The 22,438-nt window shown below is 50.2% G+C and overlaps 1 protein-coding gene across 11 annotated transcripts in view; it reads right to left on the bottom strand.

Annotated features, from left to right (window-relative positions):
• Positions 1-1,015: 1,015 nt before the first annotated feature.
• kmt2ca (lysine (K)-specific methyltransferase 2Ca) overlaps positions 1,016-22,438 on the bottom strand; it is a 43,118-nt gene continuing 21,695 nt past the window's right edge. For 10 of the 11 annotated variants that reach the window (XM_032550922.1, XM_032550929.1, XM_032550927.1 and 7 more), the window contains 41 exons: positions 22,344-22,417; positions 22,069-22,272; positions 21,536-21,989; positions 20,797-21,449; positions 17,810-18,055; positions 17,432-17,742; positions 17,185-17,360; positions 16,745-17,104; positions 16,365-16,666; positions 16,207-16,288; positions 15,762-16,133; positions 15,446-15,557; positions 15,299-15,365; positions 15,148-15,211; positions 12,531-12,763; positions 12,059-12,448; positions 11,835-11,942; positions 9,120-9,842; positions 8,793-9,041; positions 8,560-8,715; positions 8,320-8,481; positions 8,117-8,249; positions 7,922-8,039; positions 7,667-7,842; positions 7,480-7,592; positions 7,275-7,412; positions 7,091-7,198; positions 6,920-7,018; positions 6,620-6,835; positions 6,409-6,533; positions 5,889-6,084; positions 4,832-5,041; positions 4,384-4,757; positions 3,836-3,948; positions 3,623-3,759; positions 3,412-3,539; positions 2,501-2,702; positions 2,312-2,428; positions 2,120-2,193; positions 1,928-2,036; positions 1,016-1,847 (listed from right to left, as the gene is read on the bottom strand). In XM_032550922.1, the coding sequence (XP_032406813.1) occupies positions 1,755-1,847; positions 1,928-2,036; positions 2,120-2,193; positions 2,312-2,428; positions 2,501-2,702; positions 3,412-3,539; positions 3,623-3,759; positions 3,836-3,948; positions 4,384-4,757; positions 4,832-5,041; positions 5,889-6,084; positions 6,409-6,533; positions 6,620-6,835; positions 6,920-7,018; positions 7,091-7,198; positions 7,275-7,412; positions 7,480-7,592; positions 7,667-7,842; positions 7,922-8,039; positions 8,117-8,249; positions 8,320-8,481; positions 8,560-8,715; positions 8,793-9,041; positions 9,120-9,842; positions 11,835-11,942; positions 12,059-12,448; positions 12,531-12,763; positions 15,148-15,211; positions 15,299-15,365; positions 15,446-15,557; positions 15,762-16,133; positions 16,207-16,288; positions 16,365-16,666; positions 16,745-17,104; positions 17,185-17,360; positions 17,432-17,742; positions 17,810-18,055; positions 20,797-21,449; positions 21,536-21,989; positions 22,069-22,272; positions 22,344-22,417 (8,477 nt within the window). In that variant the 3' untranslated portion in view covers positions 1,016-1,754. The remainder of the gene's footprint in view (positions 1,848-1,927; positions 2,037-2,119; positions 2,194-2,311; positions 2,429-2,500; positions 2,703-3,411; positions 3,540-3,622; positions 3,760-3,835; positions 3,949-4,383; positions 4,758-4,831; positions 5,042-5,888; positions 6,085-6,408; positions 6,534-6,619; positions 6,836-6,919; positions 7,019-7,090; positions 7,199-7,274; positions 7,413-7,479; positions 7,593-7,666; positions 7,843-7,921; positions 8,040-8,116; positions 8,250-8,319; positions 8,482-8,559; positions 8,716-8,792; positions 9,042-9,119; positions 9,843-11,834; positions 11,943-12,058; positions 12,449-12,530; positions 12,764-15,147; positions 15,212-15,298; positions 15,366-15,445; positions 15,558-15,761; positions 16,134-16,206; positions 16,289-16,364; positions 16,667-16,744; positions 17,105-17,184; positions 17,361-17,431; positions 17,743-17,809; positions 18,056-20,796; positions 21,450-21,535; positions 21,990-22,068; positions 22,273-22,343; positions 22,418-22,438) is intronic. The other variant, XM_032550928.1, reaches the window with a different exon arrangement.

The raw sequence follows: 22,438 nt of genomic DNA, 5'->3' as shown, positions 1-22,438 counted from the left end.
CCACCCAAGAGGATGAGCAAAAGCAGCCATAGCAAGGTGTCACCACTCAGCCATCTTCCCAGGAAAGGAGCTATGATTTATTTATTTTAAAAAATGAGCTAAAAAACATATAAAAATGGAATAAAATCTGGTTGAGGTAAGTGGCAACTGAGGTTAGGGACATTCATTGACAGACTTTGACTAGGCCGAAAAATGAATGGGAGTCTATTGCGTCTATATGAAGGGAGTGGCCCAGGGCCACCAAACTGCTGATTTTCTACATGTTTTCAAGCTCATTCTAGTTCAATTACAGCTTGTGGAGCTCATGCTGATCTACGGTTTGCTAGAGTGTGCAGCAAAAACAGCCGAATGAGAATGGTTATCCCTAACCCAACATACTCTGACTATGTTCGATCGGGAATGTAGAACCAGTCCAGACACTTTGACTTAGAGGATCCATTCGTCTGAGGCCAGTAGGTAGGACATGTGGGTTGTCGACAGATGTGAGACTATCACAGTTGAAATCAGTTTCTACAACTTTCTATTAAGTAGTTGGTGGTTCAGAGGCAATCTTTTAATTTTCTAATTCTTAGATACTGCAAGTACTACAAACATGGAGGTTTGTCCAGCATATCTGGTGCTCCCCAGGCCCACTGTAGACACCAGGCAGTGATTACCTGGAGGCCTGAAACTGGTTTCATTTGAAAGATCTTTCTTATGAAAAGGGTCGTTTGTAGGCTTTAGTTCATCAGGTTCTAGCATACATCAAAATTAAATGTCAGATTTGGGGTTTTAAAGCTTGAAATTATGTTTTTAAGTTTTGCTGCTGTACAGTAAATTAGATTTTCAATCTGTTTTTATCTTGCTGATTAAATAAGTTAGTCAATTTACATATGTAGTTGCAAATATTAACAGTTTGCTCCTTCTTTTTTAACATAACAGTTGACCATGTCTGAAGATCTGCAGAGATGAAGATGAATGACCTGAGCAGCTTTACAACAGTTCATATGCAACAATTCAGTGACAAAACACCAAGTTTCTCTAAGATGTAAAATATTTATTTTCTGTAAATGATTCTAAATCAGATTCACCATATTTTCCAGAAACATCACTTTGTTTACATCCATTAATAAAAAAACAGAGACAAGGCTTCATGTCGTCTATCTGTACACAGCAGGGCCTGAATAAACCTCGTATTTACACGGCAGCAGACGCCTGCAGCCTAAACTCTGGGTGAAGTAACAGAAGCCTGTCTACACACAGGAGTCGGGGGGTGCTCTAATCTTTGTGTCTGACTTTTTACTTATGGTACAGATATTTACACACTGGACCTCAAATGCACCATAGTTTTAGAAAATAGCTTAATTCATTAATAAATACAAAAAGAAAAAAAAAATCTTATTTTACAGGAAACTGATGAGAAGGAGGAAGAGGGGAGGACCAAGCGGTGGAATCAGGTAGGTTTGTGTGTTTGTCATTTTATGTTTTAGTGCAAGTTAAAGGACGACACATTCGCTTATTTCAGTGGCGTTTACACTCACATTTACAACCAATTTACAGCGAGGACCAGCCTCTTAGTAAGCTCCGCCCCGTCAGCACAGACTCCACCCACAACAGATTATAAATGTGTCCCATTTGTAAATTAATTAAGTATAAACTTTATTTCCTCTGATCTAATCAATCAGTTTTATTATGGTGTCATGCTAGCTCTGCCCACAGACCAGTGATGATGTCATGTTAACTCCGCCCACAGGGCGCCAGAGGCCTCCATGCTCTCAGTTCATCCATTTGCGGCAGTTCACGGCTCCACAGTGACACGGAATCTTGTGCTGGTCATCCTCCAGGTCAAACTTGTAGTCGTAGCATAGCTGAAGGGAGCGGAGAAAATATGATGAGCCAATCACATTCAGGCTGCCTGATAATGGACAGATTGTTATATGGACCCTACCTCCTCTCCTCTCTGAATGCGTCTGCAGGAGCTGATGATGATCTTGTTCTCTTTCTCCACCATGACCACCTCAGTGATGCAGTTGGGAGCACAGGAGTGGTTGATGTACCTGTCGGTCACACAAAGACCCGCCCCATTCCCAGGTGAGCACAGAGCAGGCGCTGCCAGCAGCTTCAGATCTCTGTCTCTTACCTCGCCGGTCCTCCGGTGATGGTTGCGTCGATCACATAGTCGTTGTCGATCCGAAACATGTACACGCCTCGGTTCTGCAAACACCAGAACAGCTGATTTACATGAGCTACAAGACCGCTGATTAGACGTGCCCTGGTCAGAATTGACCAATCAGATCAGGGCGGCCAGGGTCAGGTGTGTCAGGTGAATCACCTGGGCCTCGTACAGCCTCTCCTTGCGGTTGGCGACCTCGCTCCTGATTATTGTCCCAATGTACTCGATGACCATCGTGCACTTCTCGATGTCTCTGGCGGCGTACAGCCCCAGTCCCTGTAAACACATGCAGAGTTAGCAGCCGGCCCTTGGGGGGGGTGCCGTCGCCTCCTCTCAAAGCAGGCTCACCTGGATACCAGAGCGAGCCAGATACACGTTGCTCTTCCACTCCGCCTTCATGCGGCGGTACTGGGCCGACTTGGAGTGGCGGCCCTGATGGGCAGCAGCCACCGACTCGCCAGGAGACAAAGACAGAACGCCGGGAACGAGGCCGACGATGGAGCCCACTGAGCCCTGACACCTGGGGGCCACACTGGTCAGCAGGTAAGGTCTGGGAAAGAGAAGGCAGGTAAGACAGGTATGGATTCCTCAAGGTTTTGGACCAAACAACGGTTTCTGGTTGCTCCAGACTGGTTCTGAACCTTTGGACCTTCTCTGGTCACATATTAATTCTGGATGTTCTCACCATGTCAGAAATCTTCCAGCAACTACGATGAAAGCCAGACATCACTAATACTTTAGTAATTGATATATTATTAAACTAATCAGTGCAGCTTTTTCAGCCTCACTATGTTCAAATCCAGGAACCAGGAACCCTGGTTCTGGTTCTCCTGGTTCTGTCCAGAAACAGAAATCAAACACCAGAACACGTGGAACTATTTAACAAGCCCAACCCCCGCCCAAAGTTTGCTGGCTCCACCTGGAAGTAATCAGGAACAGGAAGTGATGTCAACACAAAGTGTCGGCCCCAATGTCCTTAACTTTGGGAGGTCGGCAATGAAGCTGATCTCATCCAATCTTATCTACCTCAGCAAAGTTACCCTGCTGCTCTGCAGTGAGAGGTTAGACTGTTAGCCCCGCCCACTGGGTCAATAGTCGCCCTGCTCTTGCCAACTCAGACACTTTCTTGCTATTTTTAATAACATTTTAGACAAAAAAAAAAGTGTTGCTCAAAATTTCAATTGGCCAATTAATCTTTTTAAAGATCAGTGATCGCAAATCGACCAGAAAACTGCGATCGGTGCAGCTCTACTCGTTACCTCTTGGCCTGGCAGGCCTTGGGTTCAGAGCGAGCCGAGCCGGACGGGTTGAAGGCCAGAGGCCATTCCATGAGGGGGTTCCTGCCGTAGCGAAAAGTGTAGCGCTCACACGCCTCGACCCCCGGCAACTGGAGGGAGAGAGAGACGTGGTTAGGCTTAGGGTGTGTGTGTCACTGTCGGGTGTCTCTGTGCGTCTTTCAGTTGGACCTACAGACTCGATGATCCGGGTCACGGCAGATGTCTTCAGGCCGAACAGTTCCTCTCCTTTCAGGTAAACAGGAAACAGCTTCAGAGTCCCACTGCAGCTCCTCATCCGGGCCACCGCCTCCAGAACCTGGGCCCACGCCGCTGCACACAGTCAGGTCGAAGCGGGTCAGAGAAAGACAGAGTCTACTCACCTGTTCCTGGTTACCGTGGCGACTACCTGTAGGCGTGGCCCCCGTCAGGACGACGTCGTCGTGACCTTTCTCCACCACCTTGACCTTGAACAGCGGCCGGGCTTCGTGCTCCTCGATGTAGCACAGGTACTTGCAGCGTCTGTGGATGGAACTGTTCGTTAGTCCCGATCCAGAACCTCCAGAACCTTATGGACTCCACTGAACCAGAACCAGCAGAACTATGACTGCTCTTTATTTCTGGCCTGGTGTTGTTACTCTGACAGAATCATGTTTTCTGCTGTGACTATGAATAAAACAGAAAATCGGCCATTTAAAATCAACCAATGTTCCTGTGGCAACCGTTTGGTTTGTAGATCTTTCACATTACTTTATGAAATAATTTAAAATCTTAGCTTTTATATATTCATGTCTTCTTTATTAAAGTTTCTCTAAGACATTTAAAGCTGCAGTAACTTTAATTAATCTTTTTCCATATTTTATCACAGTCACCACTTTAATATGAGACAGAATAGAGCTACTACACTTCATCTGCACTGATCAAAAAAATCAGTGAGGAGGCAAGTCTAACCCTCACCTGTTGCTGTAGCGCATGCTCCAGTAGAAGCGGTTGGCATGGTAACCGACAGGGAAGATGGCGGCCTCGTTGTGGAAGGCATCCATCTGCTGTGGGAGGAGCCTGCCAACGGCGCGGAACAGCAGGCTGCCGACACGGAAGGTGTGCTGCCGCTCGCCCCGCTGCACAACAGCGGCGATCTGCCGCGCCTCGTCCCGTTGCACGAAGACTCGCCGAAATACGGCAAAGCAACGCAGCTCCGAGTCATACGGGTCGGAGCCGGGAGTGGGGTCGGAGGGCAGGCCGGGCGTGGAGAACGGGGAGGAGCTGGATGACCTGTCCCCGCTCACAGGAAGGGTCCTGGGCTTATGGAGGTAGCACAGCATGGTCTTATCCTGTCAGATGCGGAACAGCGTTACTGAGCATGCTCAAACTGCTCAGGTGATTAGGGCTAGCTGAGATTGGGTACCTTAAAGAAGGTGCAGTGGGCCTGCAGGGCGCAGGTGAAGTGATAGGTGTTGGTGCACCGGAGCCGGTTGCAGCCGGTTGTGGCGCCGCAGCGGCTGCAGTGGGCGCAGCGGAGCGCCAGGCCCCGCCGCAGCGCCAGCTCTACATTGATGAGCGCGCCCGCCTGTGTCTCGTACACTTCGCTGGACCACAGAGCGCAGTTCAGGTGCACCTGCAGAACATACGTAGGTTAAGTACGTCGCTACAGTTTTATGAATCCCTACAGACCGCCAGAGGGTGGAGCTGAAAGCAATGAATGTTCCATTCGCGCTTGCGCCGTTCGAGCAATAATATCAACAGAGTCACACCTGTGACATAAATGACGATTAATCAGCAGCTGTACAGCCTGACGTCATCCGAGGCTCTGTTCCTACAGAATCTTCTTGGAGAAAACAAGGATTCTGAGTGACAGAGAATCTCTGTTGATCATTCAGGATTCATTGATCCATAGTTACATATGTAGCTTTGTTCTATTTCAACCCTGCTGACCGCCAGAGTGCAGTGCTGAAAGCACTGAAGGACTCATACCATCAATGTCGTAAGGAATCCTGAGCACATACCTCAATGAGAAGGCCCAGATGACCCTTGCAGAATAACCTGATCCAGAGGACGATGCTTTGCTGTCTAATTTGCCGTGACTGAATGCTCCATTCAAGCACTTCCAAGGCAGCCAAACTGAACAACTCCCCTGGCACCACAGGAACACTACGGAGGGTCCTAAGGCATATCTTGAGTGAAGATCAACCCATCACAGCCCCAAGGAGGGCGACACATCGATACTCCAGCCAAAAGGGAATCAGGCATCCAACGACCATGAAATGATCCAAGATCCACAAGGATGATGTCATGCAAAATGAATCGCATGCGAAAAGAGGAGCAGAACCGGATGACGTCGATTACACAGCTTTAGATTGATCATCCGATATGTCACAGGTGTTACTCTGTTGATATTATTGCTTGAACGGCGCATGAGCAAAGGGAACATTCAGTGCTTTTGGGTCTACAGCTGGAGAACTCACCCAGAGGTCCAGGTCCAGGTTGAGGAGTCGGGCAGGGCCGTCCGTCAGACCGTCCCCCTGCTGATGGCAGAAGCAGCACCTACGCTGGTCTCTAGGCAGCGGGTCGGGACGCAGGCATGCTCCAAACTCCTTCAGAAGCTCATCCACTTCTTCCTCTGTTGGAATGGCACCCGCCTTGTTAGCAACACGGGAACCCCTAAGATGGAGACAAAGGGAATAACAAGGATGAGGGACCCGGCCAGGTCCAACAGGAACAGAATCAGAGCATTTCCTGCAGTCACCAACATGGCCGACACCTGTGGTGCTGTGGTGACGCAGGGGCAAAGCACAACCACATATTGAGGCCTTAGTACTCGTGACGGTGGTCGCAGGTTCGATTCCCGGCCTGGCGACATTTGCCGCATGTCGTCCCACTCTCTCATTACCCTGTTTCCTGTTGAACTACTTTCAAATAAAGGCCAATAGAGCGAACAAAACCTTTAAAAAAATTAAATACATGGCCGACACCTTGAACACTTACCTGTTGAGAGTAATGCTGAAGCTCCAGCGTCTCCACCGAGAAATCTTCATCTTCTTCAAGTCTTGAGGACACAGAGAGTCATCACCTGACACGGTCCGTGGACGGGGCTTTAGCTTGACCGTCACCTGTCAAACAGAGAGAGGTATCCATGAGCCACCTGGTGGCAAGGAACCTGAAGGCTTAAACTGGTTAAACTGGGGATCAGTCTCACCTTGAGGCTGTCGGGGTGGGGCCTAGTCTCCATGGTAATAGCAGAGGCAGGTGGAAAGGCAAGTGGTGGTGAGGAGGAGGAAGGAGAGCAGGAGGAAGAGTCGGTGCGTGGGAGAGAATGGACAGCAATGGAGGACATGTTGTTGGCGTACTGGTGCTGTGTTCTGCTGAGAGGAGGAGTTGAACCAGAACCATCCAGAAGCACCGGCACCGCAGGCTGAGGACACAGAGAGACCAGTGCATGATGGGAAACGTAGAGCGTAAAAAGGCTGGTTAGCAGAAAGCTAACAGACTGGGTTACCTTGGGTCTTGCAGAGCGGTTCTGCTGCTCTGACTCGAATAGAGCAGAGCAGGTTGGACTGCAAAACACCAAACTGGGTCTGTCTCTGGACTCACCGTCCTGCAAGACACACTTCCTGTCACTTCCTGTCTCACTCTGCCACTCCATCGAGCCCCCTCCGCCCAGGCTCACCTGTCTGTAGTGAACTCCGTTTACCAGAAGCCTTTTGCAGCGGCTGCAGCAGCGTGGCGAGTTTCTGGCAGCAGGTGGCGCTCTCTGCAATCTGGATGCTGCTGAACCCTGAGAACACATGGAGAGGTCAGCAAGCAACGCGACCCTTGGATCCGGTCGGATAAAACCACCAAGGAACACGGACCTGCGACATCGGCACACGCACTCCTGCCAGCAGGGCCAGGCTGCTCCGCTCTAGTGTCGGCGCTCGGCTCAGCTGGTAGTTGATGGGGCTGGGTACCCTGAGGAGCGCCGCCACCGCCGCCATCACACCCGGGACGTTCTGCGAATGGACTCAGGTTAAACGGAACCGCTCTGGTCAAACTGGCCACTCACTGCTGGACACTGACCTGAGAGGCGGCCGGGTTCAGAGTGATCGCTATGGTAACCAGGTCTGTGCTGGAACAGGTGGATTGCACTTGGAGCTGTGGTTCTGTCTTCACTTCCTGTTTCACTGAAAAGCCTGAAAACAGATGGAAGAGCTAGTCAACAGGTGTGGAACACAATAACTCAGGTAAGTAGCTTCAGATAGCTGACCTTTGCCCCAGGTGCAGGGAATGATGGGTAATGTAGGTGACGGGCAGGGCGAGGGCTGCTCCAGCTTGATGAAAGACAGGTCAGGGTACCTGCTGACCTCCATGTCCACCATACTCTCTGGAGACGAGGACGGGACAAACCCCTCCGGACTGTGGCACTCCAACGACTCCTGGACCCTGGAAAACCCATGAAGAAGAAAACCACTCAGTGCATGAGCGTGTTGTACAAGTAGAACTCCGAGGGGGCGGGGCTTACCTGAGCTCCTCCTGGTTGTTGTGGGGCGGCGTTGGCAGGGATGCAGGGACATCTACGGTCTTGGAGGAGTGGTTTAGATTGAGAAGCTCATCCTCTTTGTGCTTCAGAGTTGGCAAGTCTGTCAGTGAGGGGAGAACAAGGAGCCGTCAGCAGAGGTAAAGACGTTTGCATCCCAACACAGAACCTGAAGCTTACCTTCCTGCTCGCTCAGTTCCTTTCTGGTCAGCTCCTCCATTGTGGCAAAGCCGTTCACCATCTTCTGTCTGCTTACAGGTGGAGGTGTTGGGGGCAGAGATGCCGGAGGTGTGGGGGGGTTACTGAGGTTGTTCTGAAGGAGACGCAGCACATGAGTGGAGAGCAGGTGCGGTGTGGTGTCAGTGTGGGGCGCCGCAGCGTACCTTGTAGACGAGTTGGGAGTAGAAGTCTGAGACGCCATCCAAAGAGGCATTCCCAAAGGAGCCTCTCAGCAGGGAGTCTCTGCCTATAGATGAGCTGCCGTATGGGGGGAAGAGGCTCAGGTCTACACCCAGGATGGGCTCCATGAGTGGCAGCACTGACAGCTGAGGAGAGGACCGGTAGGTCAGCAGGTAGACGGCATTAATTGAGACAGGAGTATCAGAAAGGAGGCAGGGCTCTACCTGACTCAGCTGGGTCATCAGTGAGTCAGAGGAGGAGCTCTTCTCTTCATCATCCTCCTTTCTCCTCCTTTTGGACTTGGATGGAGCTCTGTCTTTGTCAGGTAGACTCAATCTCTTGGTGCGCTTAATTTTCTTTGGACCGTCCCCCAGTGGCACCTGGAGGATGCAAAAAACCTCAGTACCACACAACATTCAGAGGACTTGTTATAGCTGACCTGCCACTGATTACTTACCATGTTACCATGGAAACCTGGCTCATCTTCTTCCTCAGATCGCACGCCGTCATTGGACAGCTGGCGGTGTGCAGCCGGCCTGGAGGGAGTTGTCATCGTTATGGGCGACGTTTTGTCCCTCAGAAGGTGTCGGAGCAGCTCCTTCCCTCCATCTCCCCCGTGAGAGGCGGGGGAGGAGAAGCATTCTTCCCCAGCCTCCTCTACCTTCACAGGGATCCCCCGGCAGGGCCGCGCCTCCATCAGCTCTTCCTGCAGGCATAAATGATTTATCAAGTCCAAGGACTCCACTTTTCTCTACAAGCAACCAGAAGGACTGCAGTTACTGACCTTGACTTCCAGGCTGCCCCCAGACACAGGGCCTCTGTGGCCCTCCACCACGCTGCCTCTCTGCTGTCTTTCTATGTCAGGTGAAGAAGCCAGGCCAGAGAAGGCAGTGTCCGGTTGGTGGGTGGGTGTAGAGCAGGACTTGTCTGAGACAGCCGGAGTGGGTGGAGCTGTGATGTCAGAGTGTGGTGACAGAGGAGTTCTGGCTCCTTCCTCAGCTCTGTTCAATCTCCTGTTCTTCGGTTTGTCATCAGGGATGATATCAGCGAGGGAGGCAAGGCCTCCAGAAGAGGAGTGGGGGTGTGGGGTCAATGGTGAAGACGAGGAGGAGTCGTGTCCCAACAGGTGAGGACTGATCCCCGCTGGACGCAGCAGTCCCGACATCCTGGGCCTGAACTGGAGGCTGCCTCGCTCTGCGGCAACATCAGGATGGAGAGCTGCGGTGGGGGTGGCCCTGAGGGGCAGGGAACCTCCTGGGAAGCCCTGGTGCAGGTCGGCGCCCCCAGTACGCCCCTGGACCTGATGCCTGGAGGCCAAGGAGGAAGGAAGGAAGCCCAGTCCAGGTTCAGCAATGCAGAACGCTCCCTGGGACAGATGGTCCTCGCTGCTGACCAGTCCAGCTCCTCCACCAGGAACCGGTCCGCGTTTCCCAGGAGCACCGGCTGCTCCGGACCCGCAGAGGTCCTGCTGGTCCAGACTCCACTGCAGAGCGCGCTGACGCTCCACCTGAGAAGAAACCAACACAGAAGACAGGAAGTGACAACTAAACAATACAAAGACAACTTTTGAATTGCTGCTTCTGCTTCTCCAGTTCTGGTCGGTTTATGAGACATATGTAGAATATATTCGCACACTTATAATAATCATAATCACAGTTCCAAACACTTCAACTGTCAAAAGAAAGGGGTGGATGGGCTTTACCACACCTAGAGGACTATTACAGAGCAGCGCAGATCAGAGTGTTAGTTGGTTGGTGTGACCCAACATGTGACGCTAAATGGAAAGAGATAGACCTGTCTTACAGTGATATACCTCTACAATCCTGGCTCGGAGATCATTGTCTTATTAAAAAACATATAGATTCTGACCTAATACCCTTATGGATAAAAGTACCATTGGACATATGGCATAAAATATTAAAGCAAGTAAAGACTGAAAGAAATGCTCGAATTCTAAGATGGCCAGCTTATGATAGAGATTTTCTCCCTGCAAGAATGGATAAGAGATTTACACAGTGGTCACAAAAAGGCATAACAAGTTATTGGAAGATAACAAAGAATAGTGAATTAAAAAGTTTTAAACAACTTCAAGATAACTATAACCTGGAAAAATGTGATTTTTTTAGATACCTTCAGTTAAGACACTACTACAATAAAAGTATAAAATTTTTGGAGGAGGCGAGGCAGGTATACTTAAAATCCTATTAGATTCGAGCAACGGAAGACCTCCCAAAAAAACAGTATCCAAACTATACTCCTGTTTACAAATGGAGAGGAAATGTAATACAACATATATTAAGGTTAAATGGGGAAAAGAGGCCAAAATAACAATAACTGACCATGTTTGGTTAAATATATGTAACTCTGTGATTCACATGTCAAGTTCTGGCCTGTGGAAGGAATTTTCCTGGAAATGCCTGGTACGTTTTTTTGTTACACCGAACATTAAAAGTAAATATTGTAACGATACTGAAAAGGCAAAATGTTGGAGGAATTGTGGGAATGTGTCTGCGGGACATTTTCATGTCCTCTGGGAATGTATTAAGATTGCACCCTATTGGTCAGAAGTGATAAAAGAAATCAATACTAAAATGGACTTAAATTTACGCTGTGACTTTACTGTGGCTTTCCTGGGTAATTTACCCAGGAACTGGAGAAATCTGATAGATACCTTCTGTTAATATTATTAGCGGGTGCAAAGAAGGCTATAACTCGCAGGTGGCTTGATGTGGAGCCACCGTCATGTTTGGACTTCAAGGACATAATAGAGGAAATCCACGCAATGGAGAGACTGACTTTTTCATTAAGACTTGCCACTTATAAATACAAGAAATACTAGAAGAAATGGATCACTCGTTGTAGTTTGACACCAACCGTATAATTAATGTAACTACCTATTTTCTTTTTTTTTTTTTTTGTTGATTACTCAACTGCTTCTGTCAAACTAGGTGCTCTGTAATTTTTTGTTAGAGGGGGGTCTAACTGTTCAATGTATGTATGTGTATCTATAAAACTGCTAAAATAACAAAAATAAAGTTTAAAAAAAAAATCATAATCACAATTCGAAATGAATTTAAATATGAAACATTGAAATGTACTTTATTTTGAAAACCCAACACCTTCTACTGCATGTCAGGTGGCGGAACCGGCTGCTTCGCACTGCGCTGCTTTCAGGACTGGAGCACAACGAGGCCCATCTGACTTAGAGGCAACGGCTAAAGACCGGTTAGAGGCTCAGATGGACGCATTTCAGTTCAATGACGCTAATGCTAACGCATGCTCCATTTAAACTACAGTAACATAGATTACGGTTTGGCCTTGTAACTCTTTGGACTCGTTTTGAAGTGAACTATAGAGCTTCATGTCCAGGGATTCTCCAGTTAGCCTCATTTCTGGTTGCACTTTCAGATGAGTTTATTCAAATATTTTCAGGAGACAAAGGGACTTATTTGCAGCATGACCTCCACCCACTGGCGCCACTTCCACACCATGCTGTTACCTCCTGCATCAGTTGAACCCTCTGTCGCTCCTGCTGCTCTCTCAAGCGCTCCCTCCTTTCACGCTCCAGGAAACCTTCGCTGAACGGGTTGTTGTCATCAAATTTCACCTGCAGAAGGAAATGGCAGAAGGTAGCGCCACAAAGCTCCAAACGCATCCTTTGAAACGTTCGATAGAATCTACAACTAAAAAATATTTCCCAGCAGGATTTGCTCTGGCTCGTACCTGAGGTGTGGCTCCGTCCCCTGGCGCTCCATTGGCGCCCCCTAGGGAGCCCTGGGGGTTAGTTAAGCCTGGCGTTGGGGCGGTCAGGACTGGCTTCATGGGCAGAGTCGTCTGGATGAGAGGGGGGGCCCGAGGACAGTTAGGCAGGTTGGGGGGCATGTGGGCTGGAAGCTGTGGAAGCACCCTCTGACCCATGGGAGGACCAGACCCTGGAGTCCAGCCTGAGGGGACGTTTGGACGGTGACCTGGAGCAGCACCGCCCAGGCGGGGCGTAGGGGGGACCAGGACTTGCCCCAAGGGCATCTGGGGGGGCATCTGCAGCATCCTCTGAGGTTGTTTGGTCCTATAGTCTTCAATCAGTTCAGTGTGGTCCTTCTGCTGCTTCCGGATCTGAACAAGAAGTTACACACCGAGTCACACTGAGTCTAAGCAAGTCACCCATAGAGTCTGTGGTCCAGGTGAGTCAAGTTACCTGCTCCAGCTGTTTCTGGACTGCCCCCTGCTGTTCACTGATGTACTGCAGCTGGGCTGCATCCTCTTCAGCGAAGGCTCGGCCCGCCCTCTTGGCCGTTCTCTGCTTCGCTGACAGAGCCTTCTTGGCCTTGCGGTGAGCTGCAATCTGGTCCTCTAGGAGGCGCTGTTGCATCTGCAGGAGCTGCTGCGTCTCACCTAGCCACTCCTCGTATTGCTGCCTCTGAGACTCATCTGAAAAAAAAAGGTTTGGAGAATGAACAGCTGACTCTGCTAATCAGTGTTAAATCGTGTGATTGGGCCTGGAGGGCCAATGTCCAAAACACCTGAATCATTTGACTGAATTAGCTCCTCAGTGTAGTCAGGTTCTCCAGTCCTGCTAATGACTTCCTTACTGATTCAGCTGTGTGGCATCAGAGATGCATCTAAAGGTGCCAGGACAGGAATGGAGTTCGACATGTGCAATAAGTGATTCATTTAAGAGGCTTTAAAACACACACTAAACATGAGACCCAGGTTTAGGTGCATTAGTAGCACCTGGAACACATCCAGGATGGTTGGGACACGTATCCCATTTGCAACACATTACTGCTGATCTGGTTGTGTCACCATGATAGGAGACTTGAAACATTTTATGATGATGGTTTGTGATGATGGTCAGCATGTCAAGCATCTCAGGTCTCCTGAACCCTTTGATCTCACACATGATTTCTCCATGAAGAGCAGAATCCGTCTCAGCAACATAGCGGCCTGAGACGAAACAAGCCAAAATAAAGAACCCAACACTGCCGGGTCAAAGTTTTTGTTAATGCAGACTCTTGTGACTATCCAACTAAAATCTGTTAAAAATACAGAATAAAAACTGATAAGACTTGAAGTCAGAAGCTGTTTACAGAAATACCAGTTCATCTCCAACATCCCAACCAATGAGGAACATGTAGGAAGAGACTGGTTCTCTCTCAACTTGGCTTCATCTAAATGTGATATAAAGATGATGTGAACTCTGGGTCCACCCTCTGGTAGGAAGAGGAACTTCATGGGATGGATTTTCTTAAATTGTGTAACAAGAGACAGGCAAAAGTTTTTATATTTTTGGAGCAAAATCAGATTCTTATCCATGAATGTAAACATGAGCAGAAGGATTAATGAGCAATTAATCAGGATTAGCAAGTCAGCTGTGGGTTAATTGATCTTCAGCTCTAGAGAGGACTTGGCTCCTGACCTGAACTGGAGTCAGAACCAGTGGAACCACTGGACAAATGAGGGAAATGTTCTGGACTGAATATCTATCCATCTGAAGGTCAATGTTCTATATAGATCGTTTAGGAACAAATATCAGCTGTACAGTAATAAAATAGGAAGTTCCTCATGAATCTCTCTAAACAGGTTCTAGAGACTGGGGAACTATTTCAAACTGGGAATCCAGAGCCCTAAACAGGTTCTTATAATTGATTTAAATAAATGTGTCTCTGCCAGGTTGTGTATGTGAGTCCCCAGGGGTTGTTGTGGGAGAGGAAAATGTAGAAACGTCTCATAGTGACTGATAAACAGATTAGGGTTAAAGGCTCCATGCAACAGATCCTGGAGGGGAAATGCCAAGGAGGCCTCTTGATTCACTCCTTTGGGGTGAAGAAGCAGCAGCATTATGTCCCAGGAAGGGAGCAGCAATGCTACTGCTGAGAAGAGCCAACAAAACATGTCTGCTCTGACCGCCGCTTTGTTTTTGGAATATAACAGCAGGGTGTCGCCCAGGAAGTACTGGGTAAAACAGGTGTAAAACACTGGGTTACAAAAAAGTATTTTTTGGAAGTTGTCTGTTTTTTCAACAGATTTAAGACTATTATGCATCACTGAATCCAAAAATGAATTTTTTTTCTCAATCAGGTCAGGTTTTTTTCCCCAAATTGATTTATAGAAATCCAATCTTCTGACTAAATTCATTACATTTTTGAGACATTATCCATTCATGTATGTTAATGTTTCTCATCCAAAAAAGGATTTATATAAATTGTCTAATAAACACTGATTAGGGTTAGTACATGTAAACTGAACATTGTGTTCTCCATCTCTGTTATGTCCTGGTGGAATCTGTCCTCCTGCTCATCACACATTGGTACCAGATTCTCAGGAAACTGATCCATGTGTGAGAACAAGTCATACATTTTGATGCTCACGTTGCATCAGGTCACAGTTCAGAAAGTTGACCTGATTGAGCAAGACCAATGTGATTTTTTATTTCAACATATCAAAATTACCCTAAAACAGTTGAAAAACCCCAGACAATTTTTGGCTGTTGACCTGTGCAATCTGAGGATCCACGCTGGATAAGAGGTAAGTGGTTGTGGCTGGAAATGTGTGAGGTCCATGATTACATGGAGATGAACCAGACTGTGACAGTACGGTTCCAATATGGCCTGGTAGTTAGTACACATGTCCAGAACCAAAAATTGTCCTTGAGTCAGATTAGCGTCCTGCTATCATGGTCCACATGAGCACTGCAGTTCTCCAGGAACAGCAGGATCTCCAAAACTCTGGCCCATCCTCTCTATAGATCTACCATATAGAAAAACCCATAGAAAATAATGATCAGATCAACTGATTTGTGTCCCGATTCTCACTGATGAAGCCGGGTCCAAAGCTGGGAGGGTTGCGGCGCACTAGTTGAGGGGTTAACTTCCCGTCCTGACAGAAAGAAACATTTGTTTAGAGGGCAAACTGCTTGGATGAAACTGCTTGGACCTGCTGAGTCATTGCCCACAATCTGCGTACCTGTTCTGGTAGGTGAGGAGTGGGAGGAGTTAACTCAGGACCTGGGGCTCCTGGACTCTGTTGGAACCTGTGATTACAGAGAACACAATCAGAACCATGGTTCACAAAACCCAAACCCTGGAAAGTTCAGATGAGACCATTCAATACCTGTTGATGACCATTGGGTTCAGGCCCAAGGGTCCCTGACTCATCACCCTGTTAATACCTTTCAGAGCCTGCATCTTAGCCTTCATGATTGGGTCAGAGATGGACTCAAAATCTGTAAAACATAGAACCAGATTGAGTTATGAAGACTCAGAGCCTAAAGACACAACTCCTGAGGATCCCAAGATGGCTCAGAATGGCTCTCTGGTCAGATTCTGCTTCTCATTCTGGTTGGATATCAGTAGGTGTAGGAGACCTCAGAGATCTTTGATTTTCTGTCCTGTCACAGCTTTATGGTTTGAAAGGGTTTTGATCTTACCCATGTCGGAGATTCCAGACTCTGAGTCAGACTTATGTTGGATCAGAGCCTGCATCTGTTTCTGCTGCTGCTGCTCCTGCCGCTCCTGGTCCAGAAGCTCCTGGAGGAGGAGTGGCTGCTCCTCCAGCAGGAGAGGCCTGGACTTGTTCTGGTTCTGAAGGGAGACCTGGTTCTCAGGAAAGCTGACCGAGCTCATGCTCTGAGTTTCAGTGCCTGGATGAGGAGGATGGTTCTGGGGGTTTAAAAGAAGTCGAGGCTGAGTTGATGGAGATTGAGGCAGGGTGGGGGCACCCTGAGGAGCAGGACCGGAAGGAATCGGTTGGGGGATTGGTGCGGATCCAAATGGTCTCTGGTGGAAGACGGATGATTCCCCTGGGGACAGAGGAGATACACATCAGACATATGCTGCAAAAGCTGAAGAGGTAGGGGTGGTCACTGGGTTTACCTGGAGTTATTAGCGGATGGACAGAGGACAAAGCCTGGGCTGGGACTGGACAGGAAACCAAACCAGAGTCCTCCAGCTTCTCCTGCGGAAAGTTGAAAGTAAAAATCATTTATCAGCTCTGTGATTGGTTCAGCACGATAAAGCAATCGATGACCTACCTTGATTAGAAGGGCAGAGTGAGCTCCTTGAGGCCTGTCTGAAGAGTGACCTTCAGTCTTCTGAGATTCCTTCAATTCCTGTTTTGGGTGTCCCAGAAAGTGGGCAGGGCTTTCCATTTTCCTGGCGGGTCGGCTCCCCTCCCGGTCCTCTACCGGCTCCCCAAGGTCCAGCTCCTCGTTGAACATGTCTTTTTTGTCCTCCAAATTGAGCTCTGGGTCAGCATAGGCAATAAGGTCGAACTTCCCTGTCAGCAGGAAGTCATCCAGGTGCAGATCGTTCGAACCCAGGTCCAGGTCTTTACCTGCAGCAGAACCAACCAATGTGAATATTAACTTTAGACTGGTTCTGGGGAACTTATGGCAGCCTGTGGTCTTCCTACCATCTTCTGGGTCCAGATTCAAATTGAGGTCCACCAGGTCCTTGACCTCTACGTCCTCCAGATCCTTTACAGCAGAGTCCTCTCCCTCTAAGTGCGCCTCAATACCCTCAGATCCTGGGAGAGCAGAACCCAGGTGCTGCTGCCCCAGCCCTGCCTCCCCCATCTTGACTGGACCCGGACGTGGCGCAGTGGACTGGGAGGGGTCTCTGGTGGGCGTGGCTTCCTGTAGCTCTGAAGGCGTCGGTGGGGGAAAGGGCAGCTTCAGACGGTTCTCTGGGGGGCGGTGTCGGAGCTCAATGTAGGGCATGACGCCGTGCTGCTGAGGAGGAGGAGGCCGCTGGACGATGAGTTGGGGAACACCTGTGGAGGCAAACGTGGGGAAACATGAACTTAACACTTTCAGAACATGAACAGGGCCCTATTCAGTCGGCAGTTCAGACCTGGCACTATGTGTGTTGCTGAGTTGTGGGGCATTAACGACCGAATACTGGTGAACTCTGCTGGCACAGGCCTCCTCATTTGGACCAGGTTCCCCTCCATGGAGCAGAGCCCCACAGCAGGACCAAGGGATGGACGCGCTGAAGGGTCCTGTAGGGCTCCATGAGGAACACCAAACCTGGAAAGAGGGACACCAACTGTGACAGGAACAGATCTGACAGTTGAAGGTCTGGTTCTCGCCATTTCTACCTGACAGCTGGTCCTCTCAGGAGGTTTTGTCTGGGGAGGGACGCCTCACTGGGAGGAAAGCCACTCATCTCCTCGCCTGGAAGACATCCAGTAAACCTAGGAGTCAGAGGTCTCACTGTACCAGGGTATGGCGGTGGAGGCCGTTCAAATGGGTCTGGAGGAGGGGCACTGGAAGAGTCCTCAGCAGACCAGCTGTGAAGAGTACCGCTAGAAGCAGCAGGTCCTGAGGTGGGTTCCAGCAAACCTTTCTCCTGGCGTAAGGCAATCTTTTGGTGCTGCTGCCGGAGGATATGCTGCCGGAGCCACAGGCGCTGCATGGGACAACCAGAGAAACGTCAGAAATCCAAAGATGACCAAAATGACAAAGATCTGCCCCACCTGTTGTAGTTTCTCCTCAGAGTCTCCAAGCTGAGGCAGCATGCTCCTCCCTCCATCCAGAGTGGACAGGTCACCGGTTCCTGACTTCTCCATCGGTGACATGCCAGTCGTTATGAGACCCTTCTCTAGAGCATCCTGACCCGTAGCATGGACAACTCCCATCTCAGGTGTCGCAGGGTGCTTTGGGGTCTGGCTGCTGCAGGTTCTGGGCAACGACTCTTGTCTGCTTCCTGGAGACCGTTGAGGCTGTACAGAGAAGAGGCAATGAGGAAATATGAAGGTTCCCTGGTTCTGTTTTATCTCCAAATAGCAACAGAAAACCAAGATCATCTTTGGTTCAGAAAACAACCAGCTGCAGGGGGACAGAACTTTTGGATTCTCGTTGGACATTTACAGCATGCAGCAACCTCTTAGATCTTGAACTCCAGGCTTCAAGGGCCGGTGTCCTGCAGCTTTTAGACATGTCTCTGCTTCAACTCACTTCAGTCCCATAATCAGGTCATCAGCAGAACTGCAGAGAACCTGACTGAACACTGAGGTGATTCGGTCACTCAGGTGTGTTGGAACACCGACAGGTCCAAAGGTTGCAGGACTCCAGTCCTCGAGGAATAGAGTTGAAGATTCAAGTTCAAGTTCACAGTGACACGGAGGCAGAGGCAAAAGATTTGAATTGATACAGTGCAATACAAATACTATTTACCATTCAGAGGACCCCAAAGTGCTTCACACTACATCTAGTCATTCATACATTGATGGTGATGAGCTACTGTATAGTAGCCACAACTGCCCAGGGGTATTCTGGCAGAGATGAGGCTGCCATGTACCGACGGCACCTGTTGTGTCTCAAGTCTTCCACCATCATCCCTGTACCAAAGAAGAGGTCCATCACCAGCCTGAACGATTACCGGCCCGTCGCTCTGCCCCCGGTGATCATGAAGTGCTTTGAGAGGATTCTTCTGAGGTACATCAGAGACTTCATCCCAGCAAACCTGGACAGCCTTCAGTTCGCCTACAGAGCGAACCGGTCAACAGAGGATGCTGTCTCCATCACTCTGCACACAGCCCTGACCCAGCTGCAGCATCCCAACACCTACGTCAGGATGCTATTTGTAGACTTCAGCTCAGCATTTAACACCGTCATCCCAGACAAGCTGGTGCTGAAGCTACTCGAGGTGGGGCTGCCCGCTTCACTGTGCCACTGGATCAGAGACTTCCTCACCAACAGGCCTCAGGTGGTGAGAATAAGTGGCTCAACATCGTCCCCACTGGTCCTCAACACAGGCACGCCGCAGGGCTGTGTGCTCAGCCCAGCTCTCTTCACCCTGTTTACACACGACTGCGTGGCCATCCACCCCACCAACACAGTCGTGAAGTTCGAGGACGACACAACAGTAGTGGGTCTCATTTCAGACAACAACGAGACCCACTACAGAGAGGAGATTCTGCAGCTCACTCAGTGGTGTTCAGCCAACAACTTGGTGCTGAACACAGGGAAGACCAAGGAGGTCATTGTGGACTACAGAAGGTCCAGGAGGACGGATCACACTCCCCTTCTCATAGATGGAGAAGTGGTGGAACGTGTGGACAACATCAAGTTCCACATCACGTCTGACCTCTCCTAGAATACAAACACCTCCCACCTGGTGAAGAAAGCACAACAAAGGCTCTTCTTCCTCAGGAAACTCAGACGGGCTGGACTTTCCTCACGGCTGCTCGTGAACTTTTACAGGGCGACGATTGAGAGCATCCTCTGCCTCAACATGACTGTGTGGTATGGTAGCTGCACAGCACTGGAGAGGAAACAACTGACACGGGTGGTGAGAACAGCACAAGGCATTGTGGGATGCCCCCTCCCAGACCTGGACTCCATTTACATAGGCCGGGTCAAGAAGAGAGCTGGATCCATAGCCATGGATTCCAGCCACCCGGGCCACAGACTGTTTGTGCCGCTGCCATCAGGCAAGCGGTACAGGAATATATGGACTACAACAAATAGACTGAGAAACAGTTTCTTCCCCACAGCCGTCAGAGCCATTACTCCCTGCCGCCCCCCCCTCCCACACATATCATAACCTCGCAGTCACACATACATATCCCCCATCCCCACACAGCCATATTGTTCTGCACTTTGCACTGTCACATCATCTGCACTCTGCCATAATTGGACCTGCTGCTACTTCTTTGGTGTGGTTGAGTGCCTTTAGTTAATTTTAGTTGTATATATTGTTATTATTATTATTGTGTGTTTGTTTATTTTATTTATTGTATATATTTGACTTTTTGCATGGGAGTTGCAATAGAAATTTCATTGAATCCTGTTCAATGACAATAAATGCTATCTATCTATCTGTTGGGCCCTCTAACCACCTTCAACAGGCATGACGGGTGAAAGGTCTTGCCAAGGACACAACGACAGACAGGGAATCAAACGCCTTCCATTGTAGTTACCATTGCCACACAGGGGGTTTCATACCCGAGGTGTCCAGTCCTCTCTCTGGTCCGGGTCGTTTGTGACCGGACCAGAAATCAAGCTAGCATGCAAACCAAAACTGGACCAAGACTCCCTATTCCACATGGTCTTGAGACGGTTCCACACAATCTCTAAAGCTGTTAGAATTAGGGATCATGGTGTGACCGTGACCACACTGTGATCCAACACACCTAGCAGGTAAGTGCTAAAAGCCTGAGCTGAACCCCTTCCTGTTTACATTGCATTGTGGGATGTGGTTAGCACCTTTAGGTAGAGGTGGACACCCTTAGAGGTGGATCCTAGTTTTCTCCTGCTGGTCTAAGGAAGGTTTGGTTCACATCTCAGCTGCTTCCCAGAGATAAAATCTAAACATCTTTATGAACTTCATATTTTTGCTGCCTGAGGTCTGAAGATGATGGATCAGGATGTCACATCCAGAAAGACCAGAACACTGATTTAGATTTGGTTCTCCGGACACAGAGATATATCTGCACAAAGAAGCTAGAGAGGTTGTTACCTTGGGGGCCCCCATCTCCGCCATCAGTCCAGGACCCAGAGGGGAGGAAGCTGACGCTGGGGGCGGGGCAGTGAGGCTCTCTGCCAGGGTCTTCTGAGCCCGAGGGGCAGAGGGCTGCTGCAGGTGCAGCTCAGGAGGGGGGCGAGGCGTCCCCACAGACTGGGGGAATAAATCGACACTTCGCTGAGACCCTGGGGACCGTGGGAACCGTTCCGAGGAGCGGGGAGTTCCCGGATTGGAGGGATAGGAGTCCAGGCTGGACGGCGACGGCTGACTGACCGGGTCCGCTCTCAGTCCTGTGGGCATGGCAAGGTAGCCGCAGTCAGAGTGAGGGTGTGGCGTACCGGGGGTCTGAGGGTCCCTGAAAGGGTCAGGGGAGGGCCGTGAACTTGGGGCGTCTCCCAGCTGGGGTGTCCCCGAGGCATAAGGGCTGCGGTGGGGGGAGCCCAGACCTGACACTGGGCTGTTGGGGAACCCCAGGTCTCTCCTTCCCGTTGCCTCCTGGTGGGGGGGCATAGGGGCTTTAAACACTCCACCCTGCATCGTCAGGCTCGTCCTCTGGCTGGAGTCCCCCACCCGGACGGGTCTGAGAGATTGGTCGGGGGGGGAGCCGGAGGAGGGGGTCACCATGCCGGCTCTACTTGGTGGAAAACCTGCAAGGAGGACAGATGATGTTAGGAGAAGACAATGGGGTGGGGGACTGAGTGGAGCAAAGAGGAGGACACGGGGGAGGACCTACCGGAGGCAGACAGGTCGGGGGACAGTGCAGGGGAGCCATCATGAGCGGGGGAGACGCTGAGGAAGCCGAGGCGCTGAGGAAGACGGGGACCTGCTACTTTACCATATGGGTCCCAGGGTGAGGAGGGGCGGGAGGAGGGGGGGGAAAACATCTGGGGGGAAGACGGCGGCTGGTGGAGGGGGGAGGAGGCCAAAGGGGAGTGAGGGAGTGAAGAGAACCCAGAGGGAGCGGGGACTTGAGGTCTGAGGAAGACATCGTCCAGTGTCCCCACATCCTGCGGGAGGTTCTGCCTGCTCTGTGTGGCGTTGCCCCCGGCGACCTGCTGGTGGGCGGAGCCTTCTGGGGACAGGCGTCCCGACTGGCGGAGCTGCTGCTGCCGCTGCTCGTTCTTCACCTGCTCCAGCTTCTGGGTCGCCTCCATCTTGGCCAGCTGCTTGCTCTTCTGTCGCATCATCTGAGTAGAGCAGCAACCAATGAGAGACTTCCCCCTCAGCAAGCCCCACCCACCCATCAGAGAAGCACAAGATGCTCACCTGTCTCAACTTCCACTCCTGCTCCTGCTCTGATTCCCTGGGCCTCAGCGGGTCTCTGCAGCCGGCCTCCGTCTCCATGGCGATGGGGTCATAGACCCCCTGGGGCGGCGGTGGCAGTGGCGGCGGCTGCAGGTGCTGCAGTGACTCATTAGACAGCTGCACCTTGTTGATGCGCTGGGCCGCCCGGTTGTCCCGAGCTTTTTGCTGCAGAACCACAATCGGGTGTGAAACAGTTTCCTCTGGACCCATCAGAAAGAGGAGGAGCAGAAACTCACCACGAAGGGTGCTCTGTCCTGGGAGCTGGCCTTCCTCCACAGCTTGGTGATCTGCTTCACTCTAGTGGACCAATCTAGGAACAAACGCTCATTGT

The sequence above is a fragment of the Xiphophorus hellerii genome, chromosome 21 (assembly GCF_003331165.1).
Source record: "Xiphophorus hellerii strain 12219 chromosome 21, Xiphophorus_hellerii-4.1, whole genome shotgun sequence".
NCBI classification, from domain to species: Eukaryota; Metazoa; Chordata; class Actinopteri; order Cyprinodontiformes; family Poeciliidae; genus Xiphophorus; species Xiphophorus hellerii.
Note: the sequence above shows the minus strand (reverse complement) of the source record. Positions and strands in the feature narration are given on the sequence as shown.